The sequence below is a fragment of the Aegilops tauschii genome, chromosome 2 (genome assembly GCF_002575655.3).
Source record: "Aegilops tauschii subsp. strangulata cultivar AL8/78 chromosome 2, Aet v6.0, whole genome shotgun sequence".
NCBI lineage: Eukaryota > Viridiplantae > Streptophyta > Magnoliopsida > Poales > Poaceae > Aegilops > Aegilops tauschii.
In genome coordinates this window covers 8,732,835-8,760,380 of record NC_053036.3, presented here as the reverse complement: position 1 = coordinate 8,760,380, position 27,546 = coordinate 8,732,835, and the positions used below count along the sequence as shown (strand labels likewise).

The 27,546-nt window shown below is 43.2% G+C and overlaps 2 protein-coding genes and 1 pseudogene across 4 annotated transcripts; all 3 read right to left on the bottom strand.

The window, feature by feature from the left end:
• Window positions 1-149: 149 nt before the first annotated feature.
• On the bottom strand, window positions 150-4,130 carry LOC109748063 (disease resistance protein RPM1). Of its 3 annotated transcripts, none has more exons than XM_020307122.4 (3): window positions 3,845-4,130; window positions 500-3,371; window positions 150-419 (listed from the first exon to the last, which is right to left on the bottom strand). In XM_020307122.4, exon 2 carries the CDS (start codon window positions 3,287-3,289, stop codon window positions 515-517), a length of 2,775 nt encoding a protein of 924 aa, XP_020162711.1. In that variant the 5' UTR covers window positions 3,290-3,371; window positions 3,845-4,130; the 3' UTR covers window positions 150-419; window positions 500-514. The 3 variants fall into 3 exon arrangements, with proteins under 3 accessions (XP_020162711.1, XP_020162710.1, XP_020162709.1); XM_020307121.4 differs by having other exon boundaries at window positions 496-3,371; window positions 3,845-4,125; XM_020307120.4 differs by having other exon boundaries at window positions 504-3,371; window positions 3,845-4,125.
• Window positions 4,131-6,940: 2,810 nt separating this feature from the next.
• LOC109748068 (L-type lectin-domain containing receptor kinase IX.1-like) lies at window positions 6,941-7,614 on the bottom strand (annotated as a pseudogene).
• A 2,945-nt stretch (window positions 7,615-10,559) lies between these two features.
• LOC109748071 (cytochrome P450 84A1-like) lies at window positions 10,560-11,794 on the bottom strand. The gene is made up of 2 exons (XM_073507683.1): window positions 11,708-11,794; window positions 10,560-11,326 (listed from the first exon to the last, which is right to left on the bottom strand). The coding sequence occupies exons 1-2, from the start codon at window positions 11,792-11,794 to the stop codon at window positions 10,697-10,699; spliced, it is 717 nt and encodes a 238-aa protein (XP_073363784.1). The 3' UTR covers window positions 10,560-10,696.
• Between the last annotated feature and the right edge of the window lie 15,752 nt (window positions 11,795-27,546).

The following is a 27,546-nucleotide window of genomic DNA, read 5'->3' as shown; positions in this document are numbered from 1 at the left end:
TGAAAAATGCAAGTATGGACCTCTATTCCTCCTCATTCTCATCAATGCTAGTATCATTTATACTCTATGCATAGGGCATCCATTGCTGAGAGTGAGATCTGTAGATGAATATAACTATATATAAAAATGCCATACACTGGGAAAAATTGTTACACACAAATGGTTGAGTCATGACTCATGAGACCAGGAATAGACAGTATTGATTATAGTTTACAAGCTCACACGAATAGAATACATACAATATTTGAAAGCATTAACGCGTAAAGGCACAGCGCTGTTCCATCTTACGACACGAGCAAGTGCCTTGTTATTCGAAAGCCATAAACGAAATAGGTTTGCAATCTGAATATCGCGGTACATGAACACATGTGTCTTGAGCAGATCCACTGCATGATCCTCTTTCCTCTCCATGCGGCGACCTGCATAGCCAGCAAGGCGTTAGTAAATCTAGGAAGTGGTGCAAGTAGTTGTGACACAGAGTTGAGAGCGATCGACCTACATACACATTCAGGGATCATTGGTCGTCGTCGCGGAGAGTGTGCTGCCACTGCATACCAACAAGTTCAGGGCTTTCGCGCAGCAACGTCAGGAAGTCACGGGTGATTTCCCGGAAACTTAGAAGCTGGAGGGGCATGAGGAACTCAAGGCCAGGCGGGACCTCCACCATGCTTTCTAGGTTGCCTAGTACTAGTGTTTCTAGAGCTGTCATGGCACCTTGATGTATCTCTAGCATCTTCAGGTCGGGCATGTCCCACAAATAAAGGCTCTTCAGCTTGGGAAACCACCCCGTGAGAAACTCCAGCTTCTCTCCATTGTACGCTTTGTCGAGACATAGATCCATCAAATTTGGCAACTGAGAAAGGGATGGCAAAGGATCTTCTCTCAGCTGCGACCAGGATAGATGCAGTGAACACAAGTTCTGCTCCATGGCTTGAAAGAGAGGAGACTCCGCCAACAATGCCCCTTCCGGCAATCTTCCGCCCAAACTTAGCTTTTGCAGGCTAGGCGGGAGGGCGTTCAACGCCAGAACCTCATTCTCATCACTCGCACTCACATCTAGGTTGGACAAGAATTGCATCTGAACTAGAGACTCGCAGAGGTGTTCACAAAATATTCCCTTCACGACCCATATCCTCAAGCTTCTTAGTTGCCTTAACTCCCTTAGTTGTCTAATGGATCCATCCACTTCCTGCACTTCCAACGCTTGCAAAGTCTGCAGGTTTGTTAGGTTCCCAAGCCCAATAGGGAAGCATACACCTCTTGCATATCGAATATTTTGTATTCGTCCTGATATAATGTTTTTCTCAGCAAATAGGTGCCTAAGCTTATTTAGCTTGCCAATCCCTGCAGGCAGCTCATGTATGTCAGATCCACAAAGGTCCAGTGTCAACAAATTTGAAAGCTTCTCGATAGATTTAGGGAGAAGCTTCACTCTTGAGTACCGCAAACCCAAATATCGGAGATTAAAAAGATCCCCAATGGCATCTGGAATCTTCTCGATGGGTAGACCACTTAATTCTAGCACAGTCATATATCTTGACTTCTCAGATAGTAGAGGCAATAGAGGGAATGAGGACATGCTTTTCTCCAGTGTAATGAAAGTTCGAAGTACGTGTATACTTGAAAATGGTTGTTGAATATCCTTCTTTAGTTTGTGCACTACCAATCGACGACCATCTCTCTGAAGAGACCCCCCACATTTATCCTCCTCATATATAACACCAAAACGATCCTTCTGGCACAAATCAACAGCTAGTTCACGTATGATATCGTGCATTCTGAATCTGTTCATCCTACCAGATGAGTTCCTTCCAACAAGTTGAAGCATGTTTCTATTGACCAACTCCTTAACATAGCTTTCTGCCACTTCTTCTAATGTGCTGGCACCCATCTCCACCATGAACCCCTCCGCCATCCATAGTCGTAAAAGCTTTTTTCTATGGAAAAGATAGTCTTCTGGAAATAAGCTGCAGTACAGGAAACAACTTTTCAAGTGTGTTGGAAGGTAGATATAGCTCAGATGCAACACATTCCTTATGTGGTCGAGCCTTGAGTTATTAAGTATCTCCCAACTCAATTGGTCATTTATTCTTTTCCATTCTTCAACGGTTTTCTCACGCACATGCAAGAGGCTGCCAATTGACACAATAGCAAGAGGCAATCCTTTGCACTTGCTAAGTATTTCCTCGGACAAAAGCCTCAACTCCTCAGGACAGTGATGGTTTGTTTCTTTTGGAAAAGATTTCTTACAAAAAAGATCCCAAGCCTTATCTTCTGGTAAAGGTTCTAGTGTTAATACGTGTCCTTGAGAAGCAAGTGCAGCAACATCACCCTGTCGTGTTGTGATTATCAATCTGCTTCCCTTACCATTACAAACAAGTGACCTAGACAAGTCTTCAAATGCATCTGGGGTCCAAACATCATCTAATATGATCAAATACTTCATTTCCCCTAGATATCTCTTCAATGTCTCTTGAAGGCTTGTGATGTCCATAGCTGCAATGTTTGATGGACCACTGGCTGTATCTTTGAATAGTTCCTTGATTATATTTCTCAAGACATCTTCTCTAGAATAAGTTTGAGAGATGGAGACCCATGCATGGCACTGAAATTTCTCTCTCTCTTTCCTATAGACATTTGAAGCTAAAGCTGTTTTGCCAAGCCCACCCATTCCTGTCAGTGTAATCAGGGAACATTCCACATCATCACTTCCCAACCACTGCTCAAGCTTTCCTCTGTTTTCATCCACCCCAACTAGATCTTCGTTATCAAGGGAACGTGAGATGATTGCTAGATCTTGAGACTTCTTGATCATGTAATTCAAGCTGCTAGTATCTTCATTGTTTATCATGGGAACCCATCTGTTTTTCATCTCTGACAGGTGTGCAAGGTCTTTCTCTATTTCCTTCACTTTGGAAGATATCTGATTCAATGAAAGCAGAGATCTTGGTTTTCTAAGCCCTTTCTTCAGGTAAAAGCAACACCCAGTATCATGTTCCCGACCAACTTGATACATGTACTCATCAACCATATCCTCCATCCCATGTGCTACCTTCCGCACCTCATCCAACCAGCCCTCATACACTTGATTGTGGCGGTTTCGAATGTCCATTTGACATAGAACATCATGAATTATGCGAAGCTCCCTAACAACGCGACCCATGCTGCCTTGTAGCTCTATTAGTCGGGTCGCGTACCTGGAAAACTGTGTACCGGCCTGATGTGCTGCTCCATTTGCCAAGGCTACTCCGATCTTTTCAATTACTAGAAGAAGCACAATCTCAGCCATTACTTTCTCAAGAGTTGTTGATGCCTCACTGTTGGTTGGTGGGCAGGCTGGATATTTTCCTGATTATCTCCTGGATGTCCATCTGTAGAAATGAATCAAGTGATGCGTTAATTAAACTATTAATTAATACATTTTGCTAGTAGCAAGCACTTGCCATAAACGTACCTACCACAACGGAAAGGTGAAATAAGCATGCTACAGGACAATATAATTCCTTTACTGTTGTTCTCTTGGTGCTAAAAGAATACTAATTCGCATGCAGTACATTACTAACAGATCGAGCATATATACAGCTTCTGGGGTGAAGGAGACAGTTGGAACGCAAGCTAAGTAACATAGAAAATAAATTCAATCTGACACGCCTGCCCTGTAATGACTCCAATTCGATCATGGGATTGGTCTAAACTAGTTCTAACTTCTAAGTAAGTGTCATGGCTGGTTGCCGGATCGGAGGAAATTAACATGACCCGAAATTCAGATTCCTATTGGGATATCTGCGCCGTGAAGATGAACTGGACTGTGTTAAGCCAACTGGTGTGGTCGTGAGAGGCTCACCTGAGATCAAGGCGAACCACGGTGGGAGGTCGATGGTGCCGGCGGCACAGGCGGGTCAGTGATTCGTCGGAGAAGATGCGGCAATCTCCTCTCAGAGTTTACACTTGCAAACATACACACGCGTCCATGGTGGCTAAGTTGTGCGCCTCAACTTGTGTAGCATATTGCTGTGGCCTTCATTTTCTCCTAAAAACCGGCCAGTAACACAATGACTGAGTCTCGTTTGGCATCTTGGGAGAACACTACGTACCACCTACCAGCTGCAAGTTGTGTGGTGTTAGAGACAAGGAAGACTTGGTGGCTATCTGAGTCAAGCACGGCAATGGGAAGGAAGCATCTTCGGTCGGGTACAAACAAATGGACGTCCTATTCTGATACTGCTGTGCTCCCTGAGGTTCACACAAAAGTGTCACTTTTTACGTACATTAAGTTAAAACATTAAATACTTTGGCCATCGATATCATTTTTACTATCTAGTATAGATCAAAAACTTAAAAAAAACACAAAGTTCCTTTGTAGCTCAGGCTACATGGAACCTCTTATCCTCAACCCTCCAGCCTTGCTTTGAGATCCGTACTCTCCAACTAACTAACAACAACAAGATTTCTCTTTTTTGTTTCTCTAAAATGAAACAACATATGAACTTCAAACTTTGCAGATCGAACAAACATTAGAACATCAATGTGTGAAAAAACTTTCAGATTTTTTGGTCTGATATAAATATACAAAATGAGATTTTCTTTGAATAAAAATATTATTTCAAGTATTTAAATTGCATGAAAAAATCTGAATGTTTTTTCCCAGGTTGTAGTTAGAATGTATTGTCGTTCTGCAAAATTTGAAGTTTATATGTTGTGTCGTTTGAGAGAAACAAAAAAGACAAATGTGTCTATACAGATCGCGATGCATAATTGGATGGCAAAGATAAGGGGTACCATGTAGCCTGAGCTACAAAAAAAATCAGGTGCATAGATTTGTCTCGAGAAGTATTCTTGAAATATCATTTGTTTTGGTTGGCCGTTATACATATGTTGCAGCATAAGCCAGTGGCTGAAGACTCAAATTACATCTTAAAGACATTGTCCATGCCCACACAATCTTTATTTCCCCCCTTGAGTTAGACGATCCAAAATGTAAGACCATCTAGAACTTTTCTGGTCAAAACATTTCTAAGTGTGATCTTCTATATGGAAATAATTAGTAACCTTGAAAATAAAAGAACAGCGCCACCTACATTATTCAATACATGGAAATTCTGCGCCAAAGCATACTAGTTTGCCGCCTCCTCAAGCAGCCGCCTCTTCCCTAAAAAAAGTTTAGTGGTCCTCTACCTCCCGTCAGCACTGCAGCCGTTCTGCCTCGTCTCCGGCGGTCTTAGGGCCACGATGGAACGGTGGATCCTGGCCTTTGCCAGCGGGAGGGCTATGTTTTTAGATGTTTCTTCGAGTTCTGCTAGTGTTTGTGTCCTGTTCGGGAAGGTGAGACGACGACGGTCTCTGAAGATGGAATAAGGTTATAATTACCTACAAATGGATTTAATTGCTTAAATATAGATAACGTACCTCGAAAGATGCCAATTTTTACATGGATCATGTAACGGTACCGACTGAGTATTTAAAAAAAATCAAGGCCAAAGGATGAAGCAGCGGTCGCACGCCTGCAAAGGTGACATGTTTTCTCTCGAAACCACAATTCTTCCTTGGATAACTTAATGTTTGGGGTTGAGTCAATCTTGGTATCATCATGTTTGAAATTCCTCCCCTTCTCCTGGACAAGGCCTAACATAGACTAAAGATCACAAATAGGATTTTCAACCTAATTTTGCAAACTTTTCCATGCATTTGCAGAGGCCATGTGTTGAAACCATATTTTGTCATGGCAAAAAGTGTAATTAAGATTGCCTTAAATGAAAGGTGCTCAACATAAAAATTATTCGCCTTGTCAAAATGAAAAGCTTTGGTTTTTGGATCATCTTTATCCGAGGTCGTATGCAATCTCGACAGCAAAAACACTGCTGCGCAGCGAATACCCATTTTTATTGAGTGTAGCACTCAAAAAAGACACCCTTTTGCTCAGTGTAGCGCTCGGGAACTATTTTTTTGCCCAGTGTTTTGTCCACGACACTCGGGAAAGCTCCAGTTACCGAGTTTTGCTTTTTGCCTAGTATTTTTTCAATGACACTTGGCAAAGACATGTTTGCCGATTCCCGGACGAAATGCACTCGGCACAGACGCTGACACTCAGCAAAAATGAATTTCCCAGTAGTGATTGTAGAAGAGTTGGCAACTAGATTTTTGTTTTTATTTGCCACATTTTGTAGGTACTTCCTGTTTAGGTAATTTATTTTTATTTTCGTTTTTGGATCATGGAAATTTGCTATGCTTTTTTTTCAAACTTATTTCTCTAATTTTGTCATGTGAACAGAAGAACCATTTTTGTTTTCAAAATTTGTCATTTTTTTTGAAAGAAGGCCTAGTAGAAATCGTCGAGCCTAGTAGAAGTCAGGGGCAGGGCTTGTATTGGTCATCATGACCTGGTTCGCTGGTTCTACTCCCCACCCCCATGGGGAACCAGTAGTTCGCTGCAGGTAAACCCCCCAGCTATTCCTGTCCTTAATTTTTGTTTTGACAACTTAGGAATATGACTATTTTTTGCATTGCAGCAACTCGACCTCTTCAAAAATTATATGAGAGTTGCATGCTTTCTTGACGCAGGAAGTAAGAAAAGGAGATGACTGAGTTCCATTACTGAGTTAACCAACTTTATTAAACCAATATGAATGCAAACAAGACCACACGTACGATGTATGTGCCACATAACCTCTTATTACATCCATATCTATATATCAGCAAACCAACATGAATGCAAAGCAAATGCATACACACAGTGTGTTACACGTAACTCTATATTACGTCCATACAACATATGGCCAATCTGGCATGAATGTAAACCCATACCAACATGACGCTTATTGGAACACATTAAGTAGATGAGAGAAGCAACTATGCAATGCATTATTAACCCCCAGAAGTCATTTTTTTAAAAAAAGGAGGCTTGTCCCCGGCCTCTGCATCTGAACGATGCAACCCCCAGAAGTCATGCATGCCGCTCACCAAAAGGGTTTTCATCTGACATAGATGCTTGTGGGCCGGAGCTACTAGTAGTGTAGGTATCTTGTTGCATTAAGGAGGGCACCGAAGTAGTGTTCAACAGGTCAATAAGGTCAGGCAACGACACACCACGTTCGAGGACCTCCATTGCTTCCTGACTGGTAGGCCTCTTTCTACTGTCAGGATGACAACACCAGAGCCCTAGGATAGCCACACACTCCATCTGCCTCATGTCCGAGTCGCCACAACCATGTAGCCTGTCATCTGCAGCTTCCATCACCCTGCCACTTACATACAGATCCCAGACTTGCTCCTTGTACTTTCCGTGCACGTGATGTCCAAGAGGACGATCCCCAAGCTGTACATGTCTGAGCTAAGGTTGAACTTGACTTTCCCCGCTTTCCTGCACTCTGGATCTATGTACCCTTCGGTCCCAACAGCAGTGGTCATTAGCTTCATGTTGTCTTGGTTGCGGATCCTCGACAGCCTCAAGTCAGGAAGCTTGGCGTTGAAGTTGTTGTCTAGGAGAATGTTGCCTGGTTTGATATCTCTATGCAGAATGAAACGGGGAGCAGTCGTGGTGGAGGTAAACAAGGCAGAGCCAATGTCTTTCATGATTTGGTACCGGAGAGACATATACACATAGTTATATACACAGGTTCATGATTCCATGGAAGCAAAACCGTGCCTCTCGCAACAGGAAAAAAACGCGGTAGAAAAACGGCCGTGCCTCTCGCGGAAGAAAGAAAAAGGAAAAAGTGTTATTTTCGAGCAATTTTTTGTTGTCGAAAAGCTAAGAAGAATCGTCGGAATGTCGATGTGATATCTAAGCATATTAGTATATTTTATTACTAGCATGCCGTGTTGAAGCCTTGAAAGTGCATGTAAGTACTTGATTCCGTTACAATGTTAATTATATCATAATGCATCATTAATCCTCATAAAGTAAATAAATAAATAAAATGCACACGTACGCATACTATATTGTACCTTGTTGGCCACTGTATTGGTTGCTCTATCTCGTGTAGGTGGTGCGTCGATTGCGGTTAGGCACGCGCTCATAGACAAGTAAGAGCTCTTAATCCTTTCTCTTCTTGCAACGCACGCACATCAAATCGAGCATGTTCCGGCTAATATCCATGCAACACCAACCTTTAAGTTTGAAGAGATTCGTGTGTGTCGCTTCACTAATGGTGTTCATCCCGGCGAAGAAGTCCAAATTTCCTCCCCTTGCCTCATTCAATATCTTCTTTACCGTCACCGCACCACCGTATGATTCTTTCAAGTTCAACAATGGACTTGAATCCTTGGAGGATGATGCACATGATCCCTTGGAGGAAAAACCACCTGATTCTCTTGAGGGAGCACCGCATTACAATCCGTTGGAGAATGTACCCTTCTAGACTTCTCCAAAGGTGAGGAACCCTAGCCATGGGTCCCAGGCTCGCCTTTCTCCCACACCACTGAGAATGGATGAGAGGCGGCTGGTAACGCGGTTGATACATCCGGCGAAGAATAGCAGGGACGTTTTCCTGCCATTTTTTCTTTGACCGTGCAAACACACTAGGAGAAGTTCCTACTGCCACCTTTTCTTTTTTCATGAGAAATTTAACATGGTCTCTCTTACCTCCTCTTTTCACATGAGAATAAATACAGATTCCACGTTTTTAAGGAGAAAATACAAAACATGTTATGGCTCAGATTAAAAGGACTATTATTTCCAATGCAATTTGAACAAGTAACACCTTGATGGTGTGTGCTCTCTTTTCTAGCGCCTTTTTTTAATGTTTTTTTCTAAGGATGGTGCAATCCCTACCATAGATCTCTACCGCAACAAATTTGAACAACTAGATTGGATGGTGTGGGCTCCTATTTTGTCTCTAATATATGGCTGCGGCAATCTCTCACGTGAGATAGATCGATTGTTTTTTAAGATTTTGTTCTCCAACACAACTAACAGGTTTGATAGTCTGTGGTCCCAGGTAGTGCTGCGGCAAGGTGGAGATGGTGTCTGGGTACTCCAAGGGCGGCCGCCGGGGGGGGGGGGGGGGGGGGGGGGGCGTCCTTGTTCAAGAACGGGCCATGGCCAGAGAGAGAGAGAGAGAGATGTGCTAGTTAAGTGGAACTTCCCTCCGCATGATGAGTATTCAAGGGCCAACGAGGTCTGCATTTTCTAACTATTTATGCATGTGATTAAGGTACAAGTAAGAGCGTCAGGAACACTAGACGTGATAGCCAGACAGGGCAACCAGAGGCCCTCTTCGGTTCGCGTCACTGTTGCAAATCCCTACCAAAAATAGTGCCTGGTCGTTGAAGCGTCCCATCGTGATGGACACTGCATTAAGTGCATCAACAATATGAAACATAGTAATTATTAGTAGTAGATGATATATCCGATCATCTATGTTGAAAGTGTATTTGCAAAATAAACATATAAGTTGAAAATATGTGCCATTTCATTCAGAATAAAATACAAGCAATTTTTATCTATCTGTCTATCGATGAGAAGGGCGTTTTGGTGGACGGAGGCTGCTATTTGCGTCGCTCGTTTTGGCATCGTGATGCGTGGTCTCTGCCCTGTTTACTATATACGACTTCTATTTGGTAGATATACAATGGTGTCGCCTACTTGTGTTCATGATTTGTACATGGGCCTACGATTTTGGTGTTGCCTCGTGTGAACGAGATGTTCTGTCTGCGCGGCTTTGAATTTGGCCCACTAAGCGGGCTGGTGCAGGTGGTTGGTTGGGAATAAATGTATCTGTTGGGGCCGTTCAGCGACAGCGACGAACATTAAGGGGTGCGTGTTCGTGTTTGGGCAGTCGACCAGAGTGGATCATACCGGATGGCATGGAGTTCTTCTTCGAGGAATCTGACGCGTGGTAATGTTTTGGAAAAAAAATCCTATTTCTCGTCTAATTTCCGGCTATTGGGTGTGATGTTTTGAGCTGGAAGTCGATTGGATTGAAGTTTTCACCCGATATGTAAAGTGGGGCCATATTATGGAGACATCTTCCAACTCGTCCCCTTCCCCATGCACATACCTAGCTACCTTCCTCTCTCACTCGCTCGCTCGCCTATTGCTCTCGTCAGTAAACAGACCGATGGGAGAAATAAAGCACCACCAGACCGAAGGCAGCCATGATGGCTATGGCTAGGTAAAGGTACACTGAGCATCTTGCACCCGCGACGTTGCCATCAGACTCTTGTGGAGGCTGAGGGTGCAAACATAGACTGGCCAGCAGACTCTCGTGTAGACATTTTCAGGCTCGTTTGATAGCCTTCTCTTCGGTAATACTATTCAGATGTGTAGTGATCTGTACAGTGTGCCACAAACCGGGTCATTATATTCACGTGTATAGCTAGATCAATATGAATGCCAACAAGACCACATGTACAATTAACGTATGTGCACACTACCTCTAACTGTTTTTTATGCGAGGAATTATCTCTTATTACATACACACGTAAATAGTCAAACAAATACATAAGCGCCCTGCATGGGTGCTACCTTCAAAGGTTCTAAACATTGACATGGTTGCCATTACTGGTGGGTGTTGAAGCACTCGGCACTAAATGAGATGATGAGAAAAGAAAGGGAGATGACCTCAATAAGGGCAATCCAAATAGTCTGGGGTCTATAGTTGGTGTATTACATGTTTGTATCTGAAGTCTGAAACATAGTTTCATGATTGGTAGTTCCACCTATAGTGCACCACGGCGAGAGGTCGATAGTGAAATATTACAAAGGACAGGTGAGGCGGGGTGTGGGCACCGCCATTAGCCGTGTGGCGCGTGACACAGTGGCACCGATCGTTTCGGTCATGTCAAGCTCCATCGGTTTCATGCCATCGGGTGGCTTCCAGTTGAACCCGTGCACGAGCTGTGCTACAGCAAACTCTACCGTATGCTGGCTAAGCCCCTGCCCTGGGCATGAGCGCCTTCCAAAACCAAATGACAAGAACTCGTCGGAACCTCCCTGAGGATCGAGCCCGATGGCCTCCCCATTGGGCATGAACCTCGATGGCCGGAATGTGTCAGGGTCAATCCACGTCTCGCAATCACGATTTATTGCCCATGCGTCGATGAAGATACGAGAGCCCCTGGGCACTGAGTAGCCACCGAGGACACAATCTTTGGTGGTCCCGCCGAGGACAACCGGGATTGGAGGATGCATCCGGAGTGTCTCCTTGATGACATACTTAAGGAAGGGTAGCTTGCCAAGATCCGATTCATCGACCAGCCGGTCAAGCCCCACAATGTCAGTGAGCTCCCGTTGCAGCTGCAGAAGAATGTGAGGGCAACGAATCAACTCTGCCATTGCCCACTCAATGGTGAAGCCCACATTGTCCGGTCCACCAAACAACATGTCCTGCGTTCAGCATCCACATATTCTGTAATTAATTGAGTGCTTCGTCGACTTAAAAATAGTAATAAATGTATAAGAAAGTTTTACAAATACTAGGGCGAAATATATGGCAAGATTGGAATTTATACACTTTGGATTCTTGGGCTGGTGTGTATGTTGTATCGTACTGCTAGTTACTACTCGGAAAATATGTTGTGGAGCTTAGGCCTAGGTGCACCTCCTTATCTAGCCATCCATTTCGGCATTGCGATTCGCACAAGGACTTTTATCTTTTTTGTTTCTTCTATATAAAACAACGTATGAACTTCAAACTTTCTAGAACAACAAAACATTTTCTAATGGTAAGCGGGTGTGGTGGTAGTTGCAGAGGACACCTTAAGATACCGGGGGCGCCAGTATATGTGCACCATGCGCAAGTGCGGGTGTGTTGACGATAGGGTCACCATGGTTAAATCCGAGGGCTAGGGCCATGGCTTCCACCTGTATGCCCCTCTACATGCAACCAGCAAGAAGCTTCTGAAAAGCATCGTGCAGTTCATAAATTATCACGCCACCTTGCTGTCACAGGGCATGGTGATCCTAGAGGGCTTGGCCGAACCTGTGCTCTGCGTGCCTAGTATGCCTTTCAAGAAAATATTGGCATGCCGAGCATAGGTTCGGTCGAGTCCTCTCGTATCGCCTTGCCCGGCGGCAACATGACGCAATGGTTTATGAACCGCAGGATGCTCTGCAAAAGCTTCTTGCTGGTCGCACGTATGAAGGGGGCATACAGGTGGAAGTGATGGTCCTCACCCTCTGAGCCCGAGGTTGTCGTCAACACACCCGACTTGCACATGCTGCAAACTAACCGGTACACACCCGGTCTCACAAGGATAGTACAAGGACAGAACCCACATTAGGGCCCATGAGTTGTCGTAGGACGTCGGCATGGGATATTCTGGTGCTTCCACGGACACGATGAGCCCCCTAGACTCATGGTGAGGGAACTGGCCTAATGAGGGTACGAGTCCGGCAGAACACACTCTCCCTGTAGAAGGAACCGCCCTGGACGTACACAAGGGGGAGCCTCGTGCCCGCCTCGACAGCCTGGGAAGGAAAGGATAGGCGTACTGACCGCATGCCGGTACGGTGCGGTGGTCGATCGATCGACGTCCTTTGTTGCCACTCCACGGCTGGCGGGCTGGTCCTATGATGCGGGCACGACTGAGCTGATGAATCACTTGATATGGCCGTCCTTGTACTTGTGGATTACTAATTGGTAGAATCCATTGTCCACCACACCGTCCGCGTTCTTATAGGAGGGGTAAGTCTTGTTTGCACCCATGGTGACCTACCTGATTGTACATACATGGGACCTACTCTCTATCTCTACCTATAATAATATAAGGAAGGAAGATTTTATTGTTCTCCATCCATCATCGTTTTATATCCGTTGATTTTGTGTTAAACATAAAAATTAACGGCTGAGATCTCTTCTATTTCTTCTCTCCTATCCGTCCTTCTTCGGTTAGCCTTTTTTTTTACGTCCCGGATCAGAAAGCATCGGCTGTGTCCTGCTCGAGTACGTCATCGAGGGATGACGAACATGATCTCCACCTTAACCCTCTCCTTTTTGCTACATACTACATAAAAAGACCTCCAGTCCCTCTACGACCCCGCCTTCGCCGGAGTGCCAACCGTCTATGCCCGCCTATGGTACAGACGTCCATCTATTGACCCGTTTCCTCGACCGGACGGCTGCAAGGCAGTGCCACAGAAGTGCCTTTTTTCTACCACCAGAATCGATCAAGCCCATCAGTTTAGGTGCAGTAGCTCTACATGCGTGCCGTCAAAAGATTCAATCAGCTTGTGGCGGTGGCGGGGAAAAATGCCAAGAGCGAGGCGGCGACGTTGTACATGGAGCGCGTGACGACGGTGACGGCGGCGAGTCCGGCGGTGGCTGTGTTCGCCGGCGGCTGCATTGTGCATGGGCGTGCAAGTAGCTATGCATGCGTTGGTTGTTAGCTGGATCGAGTTTGTTAGCCGGGTGAGTTTGTTGGTGCATGCAATGAGGCCGGTTAGTGGGTGCGTGACTTTGTGGCGGATGGGGCGTGCGTGCCTGCCAAACTGCCAAGCACCTTTGTGTATAAAGAGTTTTGTGCTTGTGTGCGCATGTAGCAGAGAGAGTAGTAGCTAGGAGAAAGATGTAGTCTCCGGTGGTCTCTCGCGTGTGTGCGTCTCCAGGTTTGTAGCCTGACATGGTATGGATCAGCCAGTTGAGTAGAATAGAAGCCAACATACAAGCCATTCGACGGCCGGGGCGTTCTTCGCCATAATCAAATGTCCTCTGTTCATCTTCTTCTACCTCCGTCCGGCGTTCTTCGCCGGAGGGCTGTTTTGGCGTGTGTCGTTGCAGGGGTTCGCCCGGACATATGAGTGGATAGCGCCTAAAATAGTGGAGGCCGGAATAGAACTAAGGAAGTTGCACACTGAATAATGCATACACATTTCTTATCCGTTTTGTAAAGATGGTCTAGCTCAAGGTAAAATTGTTTTTCTTGTTCTTAATAGGTGATGCGGGCCATAAATCAAATCATTATTTACTTGGTAGGGCATGCGATGATTTTTACTCCCATTACAACGCACAGGCATATCTGCTAGTAATAGATAATACACACACTCATAGACCATAATGATCGAGTAGGAAGGTAGAGACATTGAACTACACATACTGACCATACAGGGAGGCCCATTTCCGGAAGAAGGGTTGCACCGTAGTGATGCAGTGGTGGGAGCGAGCTGGTGTCCAGATACTTGGCTCTCCAGGCGACGAGCAACTTCTGGACCTCCGTCGTGGAACCAACAAGGAATTTGTATTTTACGGCGGACCTCTGATGATGCTCTGCAGCCCGACCCACCTGGACACGGCGTACGGCCTCCAAAGCAGCTTGAAGATTGTTCTCTGATTATTGTTGTAAGGCGGTCCTCTGATTATTGTTCTCCGGTGGCTGTTTTCGGTATTTATATACACACATGCCACTAGCTAGCTAGACCTGTTTTGATGTGTACACCTGCGCAACTGCCTTTGATGGATCACTCCTACCCAAGGGAAATGGAACGCAGGAGAAAGGAGAGTTGCTAGGTGCTAAGCCCACCGCCTGCCCTCAGAATCGACACTTGACTGGAGGCCATGTCCCGGCAACTTCTGGAATCATACCATGAGAATTGAAGATATTGTGGCGTTTTTTTCTCGATGACACCAAACTAAACCACTTTACTAGCCTTCAATAGTAGTTACATACATCATCTAGAAGAAGAGGACTGACGATACTAATGGGTGACTGGTTGGTTCATCCATCCTATAGCAGATCGAGCATAACTTAGTTATGATATGTAGTATCATCTGCCGTCCTTTTGGGGTCCAAAATTAGGTATCACTTATCAAGGCAGGAACTTGTAGGTGGGAGTGTCGAGTGGGAGATCTCGTGCGTCGTCTCACGACCAACAAAGGAGCTGCAAGATTGTGACTTTGTGATAAGCTGCCGTCCTTTTGGTTGTTAGGATGATCGATCGGTTCCAAGCATTGCAAATATATTATGGCGATTAATTTTGACATCTAGTATCAGCTGCTAGGTGTCCTTTTGAGGATGCGCCATTAATCTCCGTCTAATCTGATCAGAGACAACGCACAAGTCACCAATACCTGCACAAACAATCAAGCATTTGCACCCAACGCGATAAAGAGGTTGTCAATCCCTTCACGGTCACTTGCAAAAGTGAGATCTGATAGAAATAGATAAACAAAAGATAAAATATTTTTGGCTTTTTTTGGTTTATAGGTCTGAATGTAAAATATTGCAAAATAGTAGATCAAAAACCAATATGATAAAAATAGACCCGGTGCCCATAGGTTTCACTAGAGGCTTCTCTCATCAAGGCAAATAATACGGTGGGTGCTGTCGAGCAATTGATAGAAAAGCGGAAAGTTATGACGATATCCAAGGCAAAGATTATGAAATATAGACATCACGTCTGTGTCAAGTATGCCGACTCCTGCCTGCATCTACTACTATTACTCCACACATCGACCAACTCATGCCTGCACCTAGAGTATTAAGTTCATGAAGAACAGAGTAACACTTTAAGTAAGATGATATGATGTAGAGGAATAAACTCAAGCAATATGATGTAAAAACCCCATCTTTTTTATCTTCGATGGCAACAATACAATACGTGCCTTACTGCCCGTACTGTCACTGGAAAAGGACACCGCAAGATTGAACCCAAAGCTAAGCATTTCTCCCATTGCAATAAAAACCAATCTAGTTGGCCAAACTAAACCGATATTCCGAGGAGAATTACAAAGATATCAAATCATGCTTATAAGAATTCAGAGAAGATTCAAATAATATTCATAGATAAGTTGACCATAAATCCACAATTCATTGGATCTCGACAAACACACCGCAAAAGCAGATTACATCGGATAGATCTCCAAGAACATCGAGGAGAACATGGTATTGAGAATCAAAGAGAGAGAAGAAACCATCTAGCTACTAGCTATGGACCCGTCGGTTTGAGGTAAACTACTCACGTTTCATCGGAAGGGCAATAGAGTTGATGTAGAAGCCCTCCGTGATCGAATCCCCCTCCGGCAGGATGCCGGAAAAGGCCCATAGATGAGATCTCACGGGAACAGAAGGTTGCGGCGATGGAAAAGTGTTTTCGTGGATGCTTCTGGTGGTTTGGAATATATGTGAGTATATAGGAGGAAGATCTAGGTTAGGGGGTCACCAAGGGGCCCACAAGGTAGGTGGGCGCGCCCTACCCCCCGGGCACGCCCTCCCCCATTGTCGCCACCTCGTGGCCCTTCTGACTTGGTCTCCAAGTCCCCTGGGTGTCTTCTGGCCCAAGAAAAATCATTGTGAAGGTTTTATTCCGTTTGGACTCCGTTTGTTATTCCTTTTCTGCGAAGCTCAAAAACAAGGAAAAAACAGAAACTGGCACTGGGCTCTAGGTTAATAGTTTAGTCCCAAAAATTATATAAAATAGCATATTAATGCATATAAAACATCCAAAACAGATAATATAATAGAATGGAACAATAAAAAATTATAAATATGTTGGAGACGTATCAAGCATCCCCAAGCTTAATTCATGCTCGTCCTCGAGTAGGTAAATGAGAAAAACAGAAATTTTGATGTGGAATGCTACCTAACATATTTATACATGTAATTTTCTTTATTGTAGCATGAATGTTCAGATCCATAAGATTCAAAACAAGAGTTTAATATTGACGTAAAAAACAATAATACTTCAAGTATACTAATAAAGCAATTATGTCTTCTCAAAATAACATGGCCAAAGAAAGTTATCCCTACAAAACTATATAGTCTGGCTATGCTCCATCTCCATCACACAAACTATTCAAATCATGCACAAACCCGGTTTTAGTCAAGCAATTGTTTCATACTTTAGTATTCTCAAACCTTTTCAACTTTCACACAATATATGAGCGTGAGCCATGGACATAGCACTATAGGTGAAATAAAATATGGTGGTTGTGGAGAAGACAAAAAGAAGGAGATAGTCTCACATCAATTAGGCATATCAATGGGCTATGGAGATGCCCATCAATGGATATCAATGTGAGTGAGTAGGGATTGCCATGCAACGTATGCACTAGAGATATAAGTGTATGAAAGCTCAAAAAGAAACTAAGTGGGTGTGTGCATCCAACTCGCTTGCTCACGAAGGCCTAAGGCAATTTGAGGAAGCCCATCATTGGAATATACAAGCCAAGTTCTACAATGAAAATTTCGCACTAGATATGAAATTGAAAAATATAGGAGACTCTCTATCATGAAGATCGCGGTGCTACATTGAAACACAATTGTGGAAAAGGATAGTAACATTGCCCTTCTCTCTTTTCTCTCATTTTTTTTCTTTTTTTAATATTTTTGTGGGCCTCTTTGGCCTCTTTTTTTATTTGGGCCTCTTTGGCCTCTTTTATTTCTCATAAAGTCCGGAGACTCATCCCAACTTGTGAGAGAATCATAGCTTCCATCATTCTTTCCTCACATGGGACAATGCTCTAATAATGATGATCATCACACTTTTATTTACTTACAACTCAAAAATTACAACTCGATACTTGGAACAAAAATATGACTCTATATGAATGCCTCCGGCGGTGTACCGGGATGTGCAATGACTCAAGAGTGACATGTATGAATTATGAAAGGTGGCTTTGCCACAAATACAATGTCAATTACATGATCATGCAAAGCAATATGACAATGATAGAACGTGTCATAATAAAACAGAATGGTGGAAAGTTGCATGGCAATATATTTCGGAATGGCCATGGAAATGCCATAATAGGTAGGTATGGTGGCTGTTTTGAGGAAGGTATATGGTGGGTGTATGGTACCGGCGGAAGTTGCGCAGCACTAGATAGGATAGCAATGGTGGAAGGTTGAGAGTGCGTATAATCCATGGGCTCAACATTAGTCATAAAGAACTCACATACTTATTGCAACAAATTATTAGCTACAGAAACAAAGTACTACATGCATGCTCCTAGGGGAAGGGTTGGTAGGAGTTAACCATCGCGCGATCCTGACCTCCACACAAAGGATCACAATCAATAAATAAATCATGCTCCGACTTCGTCACATAACGGTTCACCATACGTGCATGCTACGGGAATCATAAACTTTAACACAAGTATTTCTACCAATCCAATTACTCACTAGCATGACTCTAATATCACCATCTTTATATGTCAAAACAATCATAACGAATCATACTTCTCTTAGTATTTAATGCACTTTATATGAAAGTTTTAATTATATCCCTCTTGGATGCCTATCAGATTAGGACTAAATTTATAACCAAAGAAAATTACCACGTTGTTTAGAGAAACTCTCAAAATAATATAAGTGAAACATGAGAGTTCAATAGTTTCTACAAAATAAGGCCAGCGCCATGCTCTAAAAAGATATAAGTGAAGCACTAGAGCAAAATTGCCTAGATCAAAAGATATAAGTGAAGCACATCGAGTATTCTAATAAATCACGATTCATGCGTGTCCCTCTCAAAAGGTGTGTACAACAAGGATGATTGTGTAAAACTAAAAAGGAAAGACTCATATCATACAAGACGCTCCAAGCAAAACACATATCATGTGGTGAATAAAAATATAGCCTCAAGTAAAGTTACCGATAGACGAAAACGGAAGAGGGGATGTCTTCCGGGGCATCCCCAAGCTTAGGCTCTTGGTTGTCCTTGAATATTACCGTGGGGTGCCTTGGCATCCCCAAGCTTAGGCTCTTGCCACTCCTTATTCCATACTCCATCAAATCCTTACCCAAAATTTGAATACTTCACAACACAGAACTCAACAGAAAATCTTATGAGATCCGTTAGTATAAGAAAATAAATCACCCTTTTTGATATTGTTGTGAACTCATTCTTTATTTATATTGGTGTAATATCTACTGCATTCCCACTTTTCGATGGTTCATACCCCCTGATACTACCCATAGATTGGTCAAAATAAGCAAACAACACATAGAAAACAGAATCTATTTAAAACAGAACAGTCTGTAGTAATCAGGAAACTTCGTATTCTTCTGTAACTCCAAAAATTCTGAAAACTTAGGACAACCTGGGCAATTTGTGTACCAATCGTGTGCAAGAAGAATCAGATCAAAGCACGCTTCTGTATAAAATGAAAAATATTTTCCTGGGCGCAAAAGTTTCTGTTTTTAGCAAGATCAAAACGACTATCACGGTAAGCCATCCCAAAGGTCTTACTTGGCACAAACACTAACTAAAACACAAAAACACATATAACAAGAAGCTAGATGAATTATTTATTGAAAAACTGGACCAAAAAGCAAAGAATAAAAATAAAATTGGGTTGCCTCCCAACAAGAGCTATTGTTTAGAGCCCTTAGCTAGGCATAAAAACACAAATAGATCTAGGTATTGTCATCATTGGTATGCGATCCATAAGTAGCTCTCATAATAGATTCATATGGCAACTTAATTTTCTTTCTAGGAAAGCGTTCCATGCCCTTCCTTAACGGAAATTGAAATCTAATGTTACCTTCTTTCATATCAATAATTGCACCAATCATTTTAAGGAAAGGTCTACCAATAATAATAGGACATGTAGGATTGCAATCTATATCAAGAACAATGAAATCTATGGGTACATAATTCCTATTTGCAATGATAAGAACATCATTAATCCTTCCCATAGGTTTCTTAATAGTGGAATCCGCAAGATGCAAATTTAAGGAACAATCATCAAATTCACGGAATCCTAGCACATCCCATAAAGTTTTGGGAATCGTGGAAACGCTAGCACCCAAATCACACAAAGCATGGCACTCATAATCTTTAATCTTAATCTTAATAGTAGGTCCCCACTCATCATAAAGTTTTCTAGGGATAGAAACTTCCAATTCAAGTTTTTCTTCAAAATATTGTATCATAGCATCAACGATATGTTTAGTAAAAGCTTTGTTTTGATTATAAGCATGGGGAGAATTCAACATGGATTGCAACATGGAAATACAATCTATTAAAGAACAATTATCATAATTAAATTCCTTGAAATCCAAAAGAGGGGGTTCATCGCTACTTAAAGTTTTAACCTCTTCAATCCCACTTTTATCAATTTTTGCATCAAGAACTAGAAACTCCGAATCATTGGGATGCCTTTTAACTAAAGTTGACTCATCTCCAGTCCCATCTTTATCAAGATTTATATGGGAAAACAAAGATTCAATAGGAGTCACATCAATCACCTTAAGATCTTCATCATTAATTTTCACGAAACCTAGAAGAACACACTTTTACAAACCAATCTCGTTTAGCACGCATCTTAGCCGTTCTTTATTTGCACTCATCAATGGAGATTCTCATAGCCTTTAGAGATTCATTGATATCATGCTTGGGGGGAATAGATCTAATTTTCAAAGAATCAATATCAAGAGAAATTCTATCCACGTTCCTAGCCACATCATCAATCTTAAGCAATTTTTCTTCAACCAAGGCATTAAAATTCCTTTGCGAACTCATAAATTCTTTAACACTATTCTCAAAATCAGAGGACATCTAATTATAATTTCCATAAGAATTGTTGTAGGAATTACCATAATTGTTAGAGGAATTACTAGGAAACGGCCTAGGATTAAAATTACCTCTATACGCATTATTACCAAAATTGTTCCTACCAACAAAATTCACATCCATAGATTCATTATTCTTTTCAATCAAAGTAGACAAAGGCATAACATTAGGATCAATAGAAGCAATCTTGCTAGCAAATAATTTCATAAGTTCATCCATCTTTCCACTCAAAACAATAATCTCTTTAATCGCATGCACTTTTTTACTAGTGGAAGATCTTTCGGTATGCCATTGAGAATAATTAACCATAATATTATCTAGGAGTTTAGTAGCTTCTCCTAGAGTAATTTCCATAGAAGTACCTCCGCGACCGAATCTAAGAGATTTCTAGAAGCAAAATTTAATCTGGCATAATTTTTTTATGTAATCATCCACAAATTCAAACCATGAGTAGGGCAATTTCGTAACATCAATTTCATTCTCTCCCAAGATTGTGCAACATGTTCACGATCAAGTTGCTTAAAATTCATAATCTCGTTCCTAAGGGAGATGATCTTAGCGGGAGGAAAATACTTGGAAATAAAAGCATCTTTACACTTATTCCACGAATCAATACTATTTTTAGGTAAAGCTGAAAACCAAGTTTTAGCATGATCTCGAAGTGAGAACGGAAATAGCTTCAATTTAAAAAATATCATTACCCACATCTTTCTTCCTTTGCATATCATACAAATCAAGAAATTTTCCATATGGGATGCGGCATCCCCACTAGGAAGGCCAGAAAATTGATCTTTCATAACAAGATTCAGGAAAGCAACATTAATTTCACAAGATTCCGCACTAGTGGCTGGAGCAATCGGAGTACTAATAAAATCATTATTATTAGTACTGGAAAAATCACACAATTTTGTATTCTCTTGAGTCATTGTGTCAGAGCAAGCAATCTAACACACGAGCAAACAAAAAGCAAACGAAAAGACGAATGGAAGAAGGGCGAAGAAAAGGGCGAGTCTTTTCAAAATCATTTTAGAAGTCGGGGAGAGGAAAACCAGAGCCAAATAGCGAATAATGTAATGCAAGAGATGGGAGTTTTATGATGGGTACTTGGTATGTCTTGACTTGGCGTAGATCTCCCCGGCAACGACGCCAGAAATTCTTCCTCCTACGTCTTGAGCTTGCGTTGGTTTTTCCCTTGAAGAGAAAAGGGTGATGCAGCAAAGTAGACATAAGTATTTCCCTGAGTTTGAGAACCAAGGTATCAATCCAGTAGGAGACAACGCACAAGTCACCAATACCTGCACAAACAATCAAACACTTGCACCCAATGCGATAAAGGGGTTATCAATCCCTTCACGGTCACTTGCAAAAGTGAGATATGATAGAGATAGATAAATGAAAGATAAAATATTTTTTGGTTTTTTTTGGTTTATAGAACTGAAAGTAAAAGATTGCAAAATACTAGATCGGAAACTAATATGATGGAAAATAGACCCGGGGGCCATAGGTTTCACTAGAGGCTTCTCTCATGAAGGCAAATAATACGGTGGGTGAACAAATTACTGTCGAGCAATTGATAGAAAAGCGCAAGGTTATGACGATATCCAAGGCAATGAATATGAAATATAGGCATCACGTTCGTGTCAAGTAGACCGATGTTGGGGATCGTTGCAGAAATTAAAAAATTTCTACGCATCACCAAGCTCAATCTATGGAGAGACTAGCAACGAGAGAGAGGGGAGTGCATCTTCATACCATTGAAGATCGCAATACGGAAGCGTTACAAGAACGCGGATGAAGGAGTTGTACTCACAGCGATTCACATCGCGGTTGATTCCGATCTAAGCGCCGAACAACGCCGCCTCTGCGTTCAACACACGTGCAGCACGGGGATGTCTCCTCCTTCTTGATCCAGCAAGGGGGAAGGAGAAGTTGGGGAAGAACTCCGGCAGCACGCCGGCGTGGTGGTGGAGCTTGCAGTTCTCCGGCAGGGCTTCGCCAAGCTCGACGGAGGAGGAGAGGGTGCTGGAGAGGGGGAGGGTTGCGCCTTGGATGAGGTGCGGCTGCCCTCCCTCCTCCCCTCTATTTATAGGGGGAAGGGGAAAGGGGGCCGGCCCCTCTAGATGAGATCTAGAGGGGGGGCGGCGGCCAAGGGGAGGGGGCTTGCCCCCCCAAGCCACGGGGGATGCCCCCTTTAGGGTTTCCCCCAAACCCTAGGCGCATGGGCCCTAGGGGATGGCGCCCAGACCACTTAGGGGCTGGTTCCCTTCCACATACAGCCCATAGGGACCTCCGGGGCAGGTGGACCCCCGGAACCCCTTCGGTGGTCCCGGTACAATACCGGCAAACCCCCGAATACTTCCGGTGACCGTGTGATGACTTCCCATATATAAATCTTCACCTCCGGACCATTCTGGAACTCCTCATGACGTCCGGGATCTCATCCGGGACGCCGAACAACATTCGGTAATCACATACTATTTCCCATAACAACTCTAGCATCACCGAACCTTAAGTGTGTAGACCCTACGGGTTCGGGAATCATGCAGACATGACCGAGACAGCTCTCCGGCCAATAACCAACAGCGGGATCTGGATACCCATGTTGGCTCCCACATGTTCCGTGATGATCTCATCGGATGAACCATGACGTCGAGGATTCAAGCAATCCTGTATACTATTCCCTTTGTCAATCGGTATGTTACTTGCCCGAGATTCGATCGTCGGTATCCCAATACCTCGTTCAATCTCGTTACCGGCAAGTCACTTTACTCGTTCCGTAATGCATGATCCCATGACTAACTAATTAGTCACATTGAGCTCATTATGATGATGCATTACCGAGTGGGCCTAGAGATACCTCTCCGTCATACGGAGTGAAAAATCCCAGTCTCGATTCGTACCAACCCAACAGACACTTTCGGAGATACCTGTAATGCACCTTTATAGCCACCCAGTTATGTTGTGACGTTTGGTACACCCAAAGCATTCCTACGGTATCCGGGAGTTACACAATCTCATGGTCTAAGGAAATGATACTTGACATTAGAAAAGCTTTAGCAAACGAACTACACGATCTTGTGCTATGCTTAGGATTGGGTCTTGTCCATCACATCAGTCTCCTAATGATGTGATCCCGTTATCAATGACATCCAATGACCATAGTCAGGAAACCATGACCATCTGTTGATCAACGAGCTAGTCAACTAGAGGCTCACTAGGGACATGTTGTGGTGTATATATTCACACATGTATTATGGTTTCCGGTCAATATAATTATAGCATGAACAATAGACAATTATCATGAACAAGGAAATATAATAATAACCATTTTATTATTGCCTCTAGGGCATATTTCCAACAGTCTCCCACTTGCACTAGAGTCAATAATCTAGTTACATTATGATGAATCGAACACCCATAGAGTTCTGGTGTTGATCATGTTTTGCTCGTGGAAGAGGTTTAGTCAACGGACCTGCGACATACAGATCCGTATGCACTTTACAGATATCTATGTCTCCATCTTGAACATTTTCACGAATGGAGTTGAAGTGACACTTGATATGCCTGGTCTTCTTGTGAAACCTGGGCTCCTTGGCAAGGGTAATAGCTCCAGTGTTGTCACAGAAGAGAGTCATCGGGCCCGACGCATTGGGAATAACTCCTAGGTCGGTAATGAACTCCTTCATCTAGATTGCTTCATGCGCTGCCTCTGAGGCTGCCATGTACTCCGCTTCACATGTAGATCCCGCCACGAAGCTTTGCTTGCAACTGCACCAACTTACTACCCCACCATTCAAAATATACACGTATCCGGTTTGTGACTTGGAGTCATCCAGATTTGTGTCGAAGCTAGCATCGACGTAACCCTTTACGACGAGCTCTTCGTCACCTCCATAAACGAGAAACATATGCTTAGTCCTTTTCAGGTACTTTAGGATATTCTTGACCGCTGTCCAGTGTTCCATGCCGGCATTACTTTGGTACCTCCCTACCAAACTTACGGCAAGGTTTACATCAGGTCTGGTACACAGTATGGCATACATAATAGACCCTATGGCTGAGGCATAGGGGATGACACTCATCTTTTCTCTATCTTCTGCCGTGGTCGGGCTTTGAGCCGAGCTCAATTTCACACCTTGCAATACAGGCAAGAACCCCTTCTTGGACTGATCCATATTGAACTTCTTCAATATCTTATCAAGGTATGTGCTTTGTGAAAGACCTATGAGGCGTCTCGATCTATCTCTATAGATCTTGATGCCTAATATGTAAGCAACTTCTCCTAGGTCCTTCATTGAAAAACACTTATTCAAGTAGGCCTTTATGCTTTCCAAAAGTTCTATATCATTTCCCATCAATATTATGTCATCCACATATAATATGAGAAATGCTACAGAGCTCCCACTCACTTTCTTGTAAACGCAGGCTTCTCCATAAGTCTTCATAAACCCAAATGCTTTGATCATTTCATCAAAGCGAATGTTCCAACTCCGAGATGCTTGCACCAGCCCATAGATGGAGCGCTGGAACTTGCATACCTTGTTAGCATTCTTAGGATCGACAAAACCTTCCGGCTGCATCATATACAACTCTTCCTTAAGGAAACCATTAAGGAATGCCGTTTTGACGTCCATTTGCCATATTTCATAATCATAGAATGCAGCAATTGTTAACATGATTTAGACGGACTTCAGCTTCGCTACGGGTGAGAAGGTCTCATCGTAGTCAACCCCTTGAACTTGTCGATAACCCTTAGCGACAAGCCGAGCCTTATAGATGGTCACATTACCATCCGCGTCTGTCTTCTTCTTAAAGATCCATTTATTTTCTATGGCTCGCCGATCATCGGGCAAGTCTGTCAAAGTCCATACTTTGTTTTCATACATGGATCCTATCTCGGATTTCATGGCTTCAAGCCATTTGTTGGAATCTGGGCCCGCCATCGCTTCTTCATAGTTCGAAGGTTCACCGTTGTCTAACAACATGATTTCCAGGACAGGGTTGCCATACCATTCTGGTGTGGAACGTGTCCTTGTGGACCTACGAAGTTCAGTAGCAACTTGATCCGACTTGATCATCATCATTAACTTCCTCTCTAGTCGGTGCAGGCACCACAGAAACATCTTCCTGAGCTGCGCTACTTTCCGGTTCAAGAGGCAGTACTTCATCAAGTTCTACTTTCCTCCCACTTACTTCTTTCGAGAGAAACTCTTTCTCCAGAAAGGATCCGTTCTTGGCAACAAAGATCCTGCCTTCGGATCTGAGGTAGAAGGTATACCCAATGGTTTCCTTAGGGTATCCTATGAAGACACATTTTTCCGACTTGGGTTCGAGCTTTTCAAGTTGAAATTTCTTGACATAAGCATCACATCCCCAAACTTTTAGAAACGACAACTTAGGTTTCTTCCCAAACCATAATTCATACGGTGTCGTCTCAACGGATTTAGACGGTGCCCTATTTAAAGTGAATGTAGCTGTCTCTAAAGCGTATCCCCAAAATGATAGCGGCAAATCGGTAAGAGACATCATAGATCGCACCATATCCAATAGAGTGCGATTACGACGTTAGGACACACCATTACGCTGAGGTGTTCCAGGCGGTGTGAGTTGTGAAACAATTCCACATTTCCTTAAGTGCGTACCAAATACGTGACTCAAATATTCTCCCCCACGATCTGATCGTAAGAACTTTATTTTCCTGTCACGTTGATTCTCTACCTCACTCTGAAATCCTTGAACTTTTCAAAGGTCTCAAACTTGTATTTCATTAAGTAGACATACCCATATCTACTTAAGTCATCAGTGAGGGTGAGAACATAACGATAGCCGCCGCGAGCCTCAACGCTCATTGGACCACACACATCAGTATGTATGATTTCCAACAAGTTGGTTGCTCGCTCCATTGTTCCGGAGAACGGAGTCTTTGTCATCTTGCCCATGAGGCATGGTTCGCATGTGTTAAATGATTCATAATCAAGAGACTCCAAAAGTACATCTGTATGGAGCTTCTTCATGCGTTTGACACCAATGTGACCAAGGCGGCAGTGCCACAAGTATGTGGGACTATCATTATTAACCTTACATCTTTTGGTACTCACACTATGTATATGTGTAACATCACATTCGAGATTCAACAAGAATAAACCATTGACCAGCGGGGCATGACCAGAAAACATATCTCTCAAATAAATAGAACAACCATTATTCTCGGATTTAAATGAGTAGCCACCTCACATTAAACGAGATCCAGATACAATGTTCATGCTCAAAGCTGGCACTAAATAACAATTATTGAGGTTTAAAACTAATCCCGTAGGTAAATCTAGACGTAGTGTGCCGACGGCGATCACATCGACCTTGGAACCATTCCCACGCGCATCGTCACCTCGTCCTTTGCCAGTCTCCGCTTATTTCGAAACTCCTATTTTGAGTTAAAATATGAGCAACCGCACCGGTATCAAATACCCAGGAGCTACTACGAGTACTGGTAAGGTACACATCAATAACATGTATATCACATATACCTTTGGTGTTGTCGGCCTTCTTGTCCGCTAAGTACTTCGGGCAGTTTCGCTTCCAGTGACCATTTCCCTTGCAATAAAAGCACTGAGTCTCGGGCTTGGGTCCATTGTTTGGCTTCTTCTTCCCAGAAACTAATTTACCGGGCATGGAAACTCCCTTGCGGTCCTTCTTGAAGTTCTTCTTACCCTTGCCTTTCTTGAAACTAGTGGTCTTATTCACCATCAACACTTGATGTTCCTTTTTGATTTCCACCTCCGCTGATTTCAGCATTGAATATAACTCGGGAATGGACTTCTCCATCCCATGCATATTGTAGTTCATCACAAAGCTCTTGTAGCTAGGTGGGAGCGACTGGAGGATCCTGTTAATGACCGAGTCATCTGGGAGATTAACTCCCAACTGAGACAAACGGTTGTGTAACCCGGACATAGTGAGTATGTGCTCACTGACAGAACTGTTTTCCTCCATCTTACAACTGTAGAACTTGTCGAAGACTTCATATCTCTCGACCCGGGCATGAGCTTGGAAAACCATTTTCAGCTCTTGGAACATCTCATATGCTCCGTGCTGCTCAA

Coding starts and splice junctions, on each gene's coding strand:
- LOC109748063 (XM_020307122.4), bottom strand. CDS start 3,289: ATGGCTGAGATTGTGCTTCTTCTAGTAATTGAAAAGATCGGAGTAGCC.
- LOC109748071 (XM_073507683.1), bottom strand. CDS start 11,794: ATGGCCCTAGCCCTCGGATTTAACCATGGTGACCCTATCGTCAACACA. Junction 11,327..11,707: donor CACATATACTGGCGCCCCCG/GTATCTTAAGGT, acceptor TGCTGAACGCAG/GACATGTTGTTTGGTGGACC.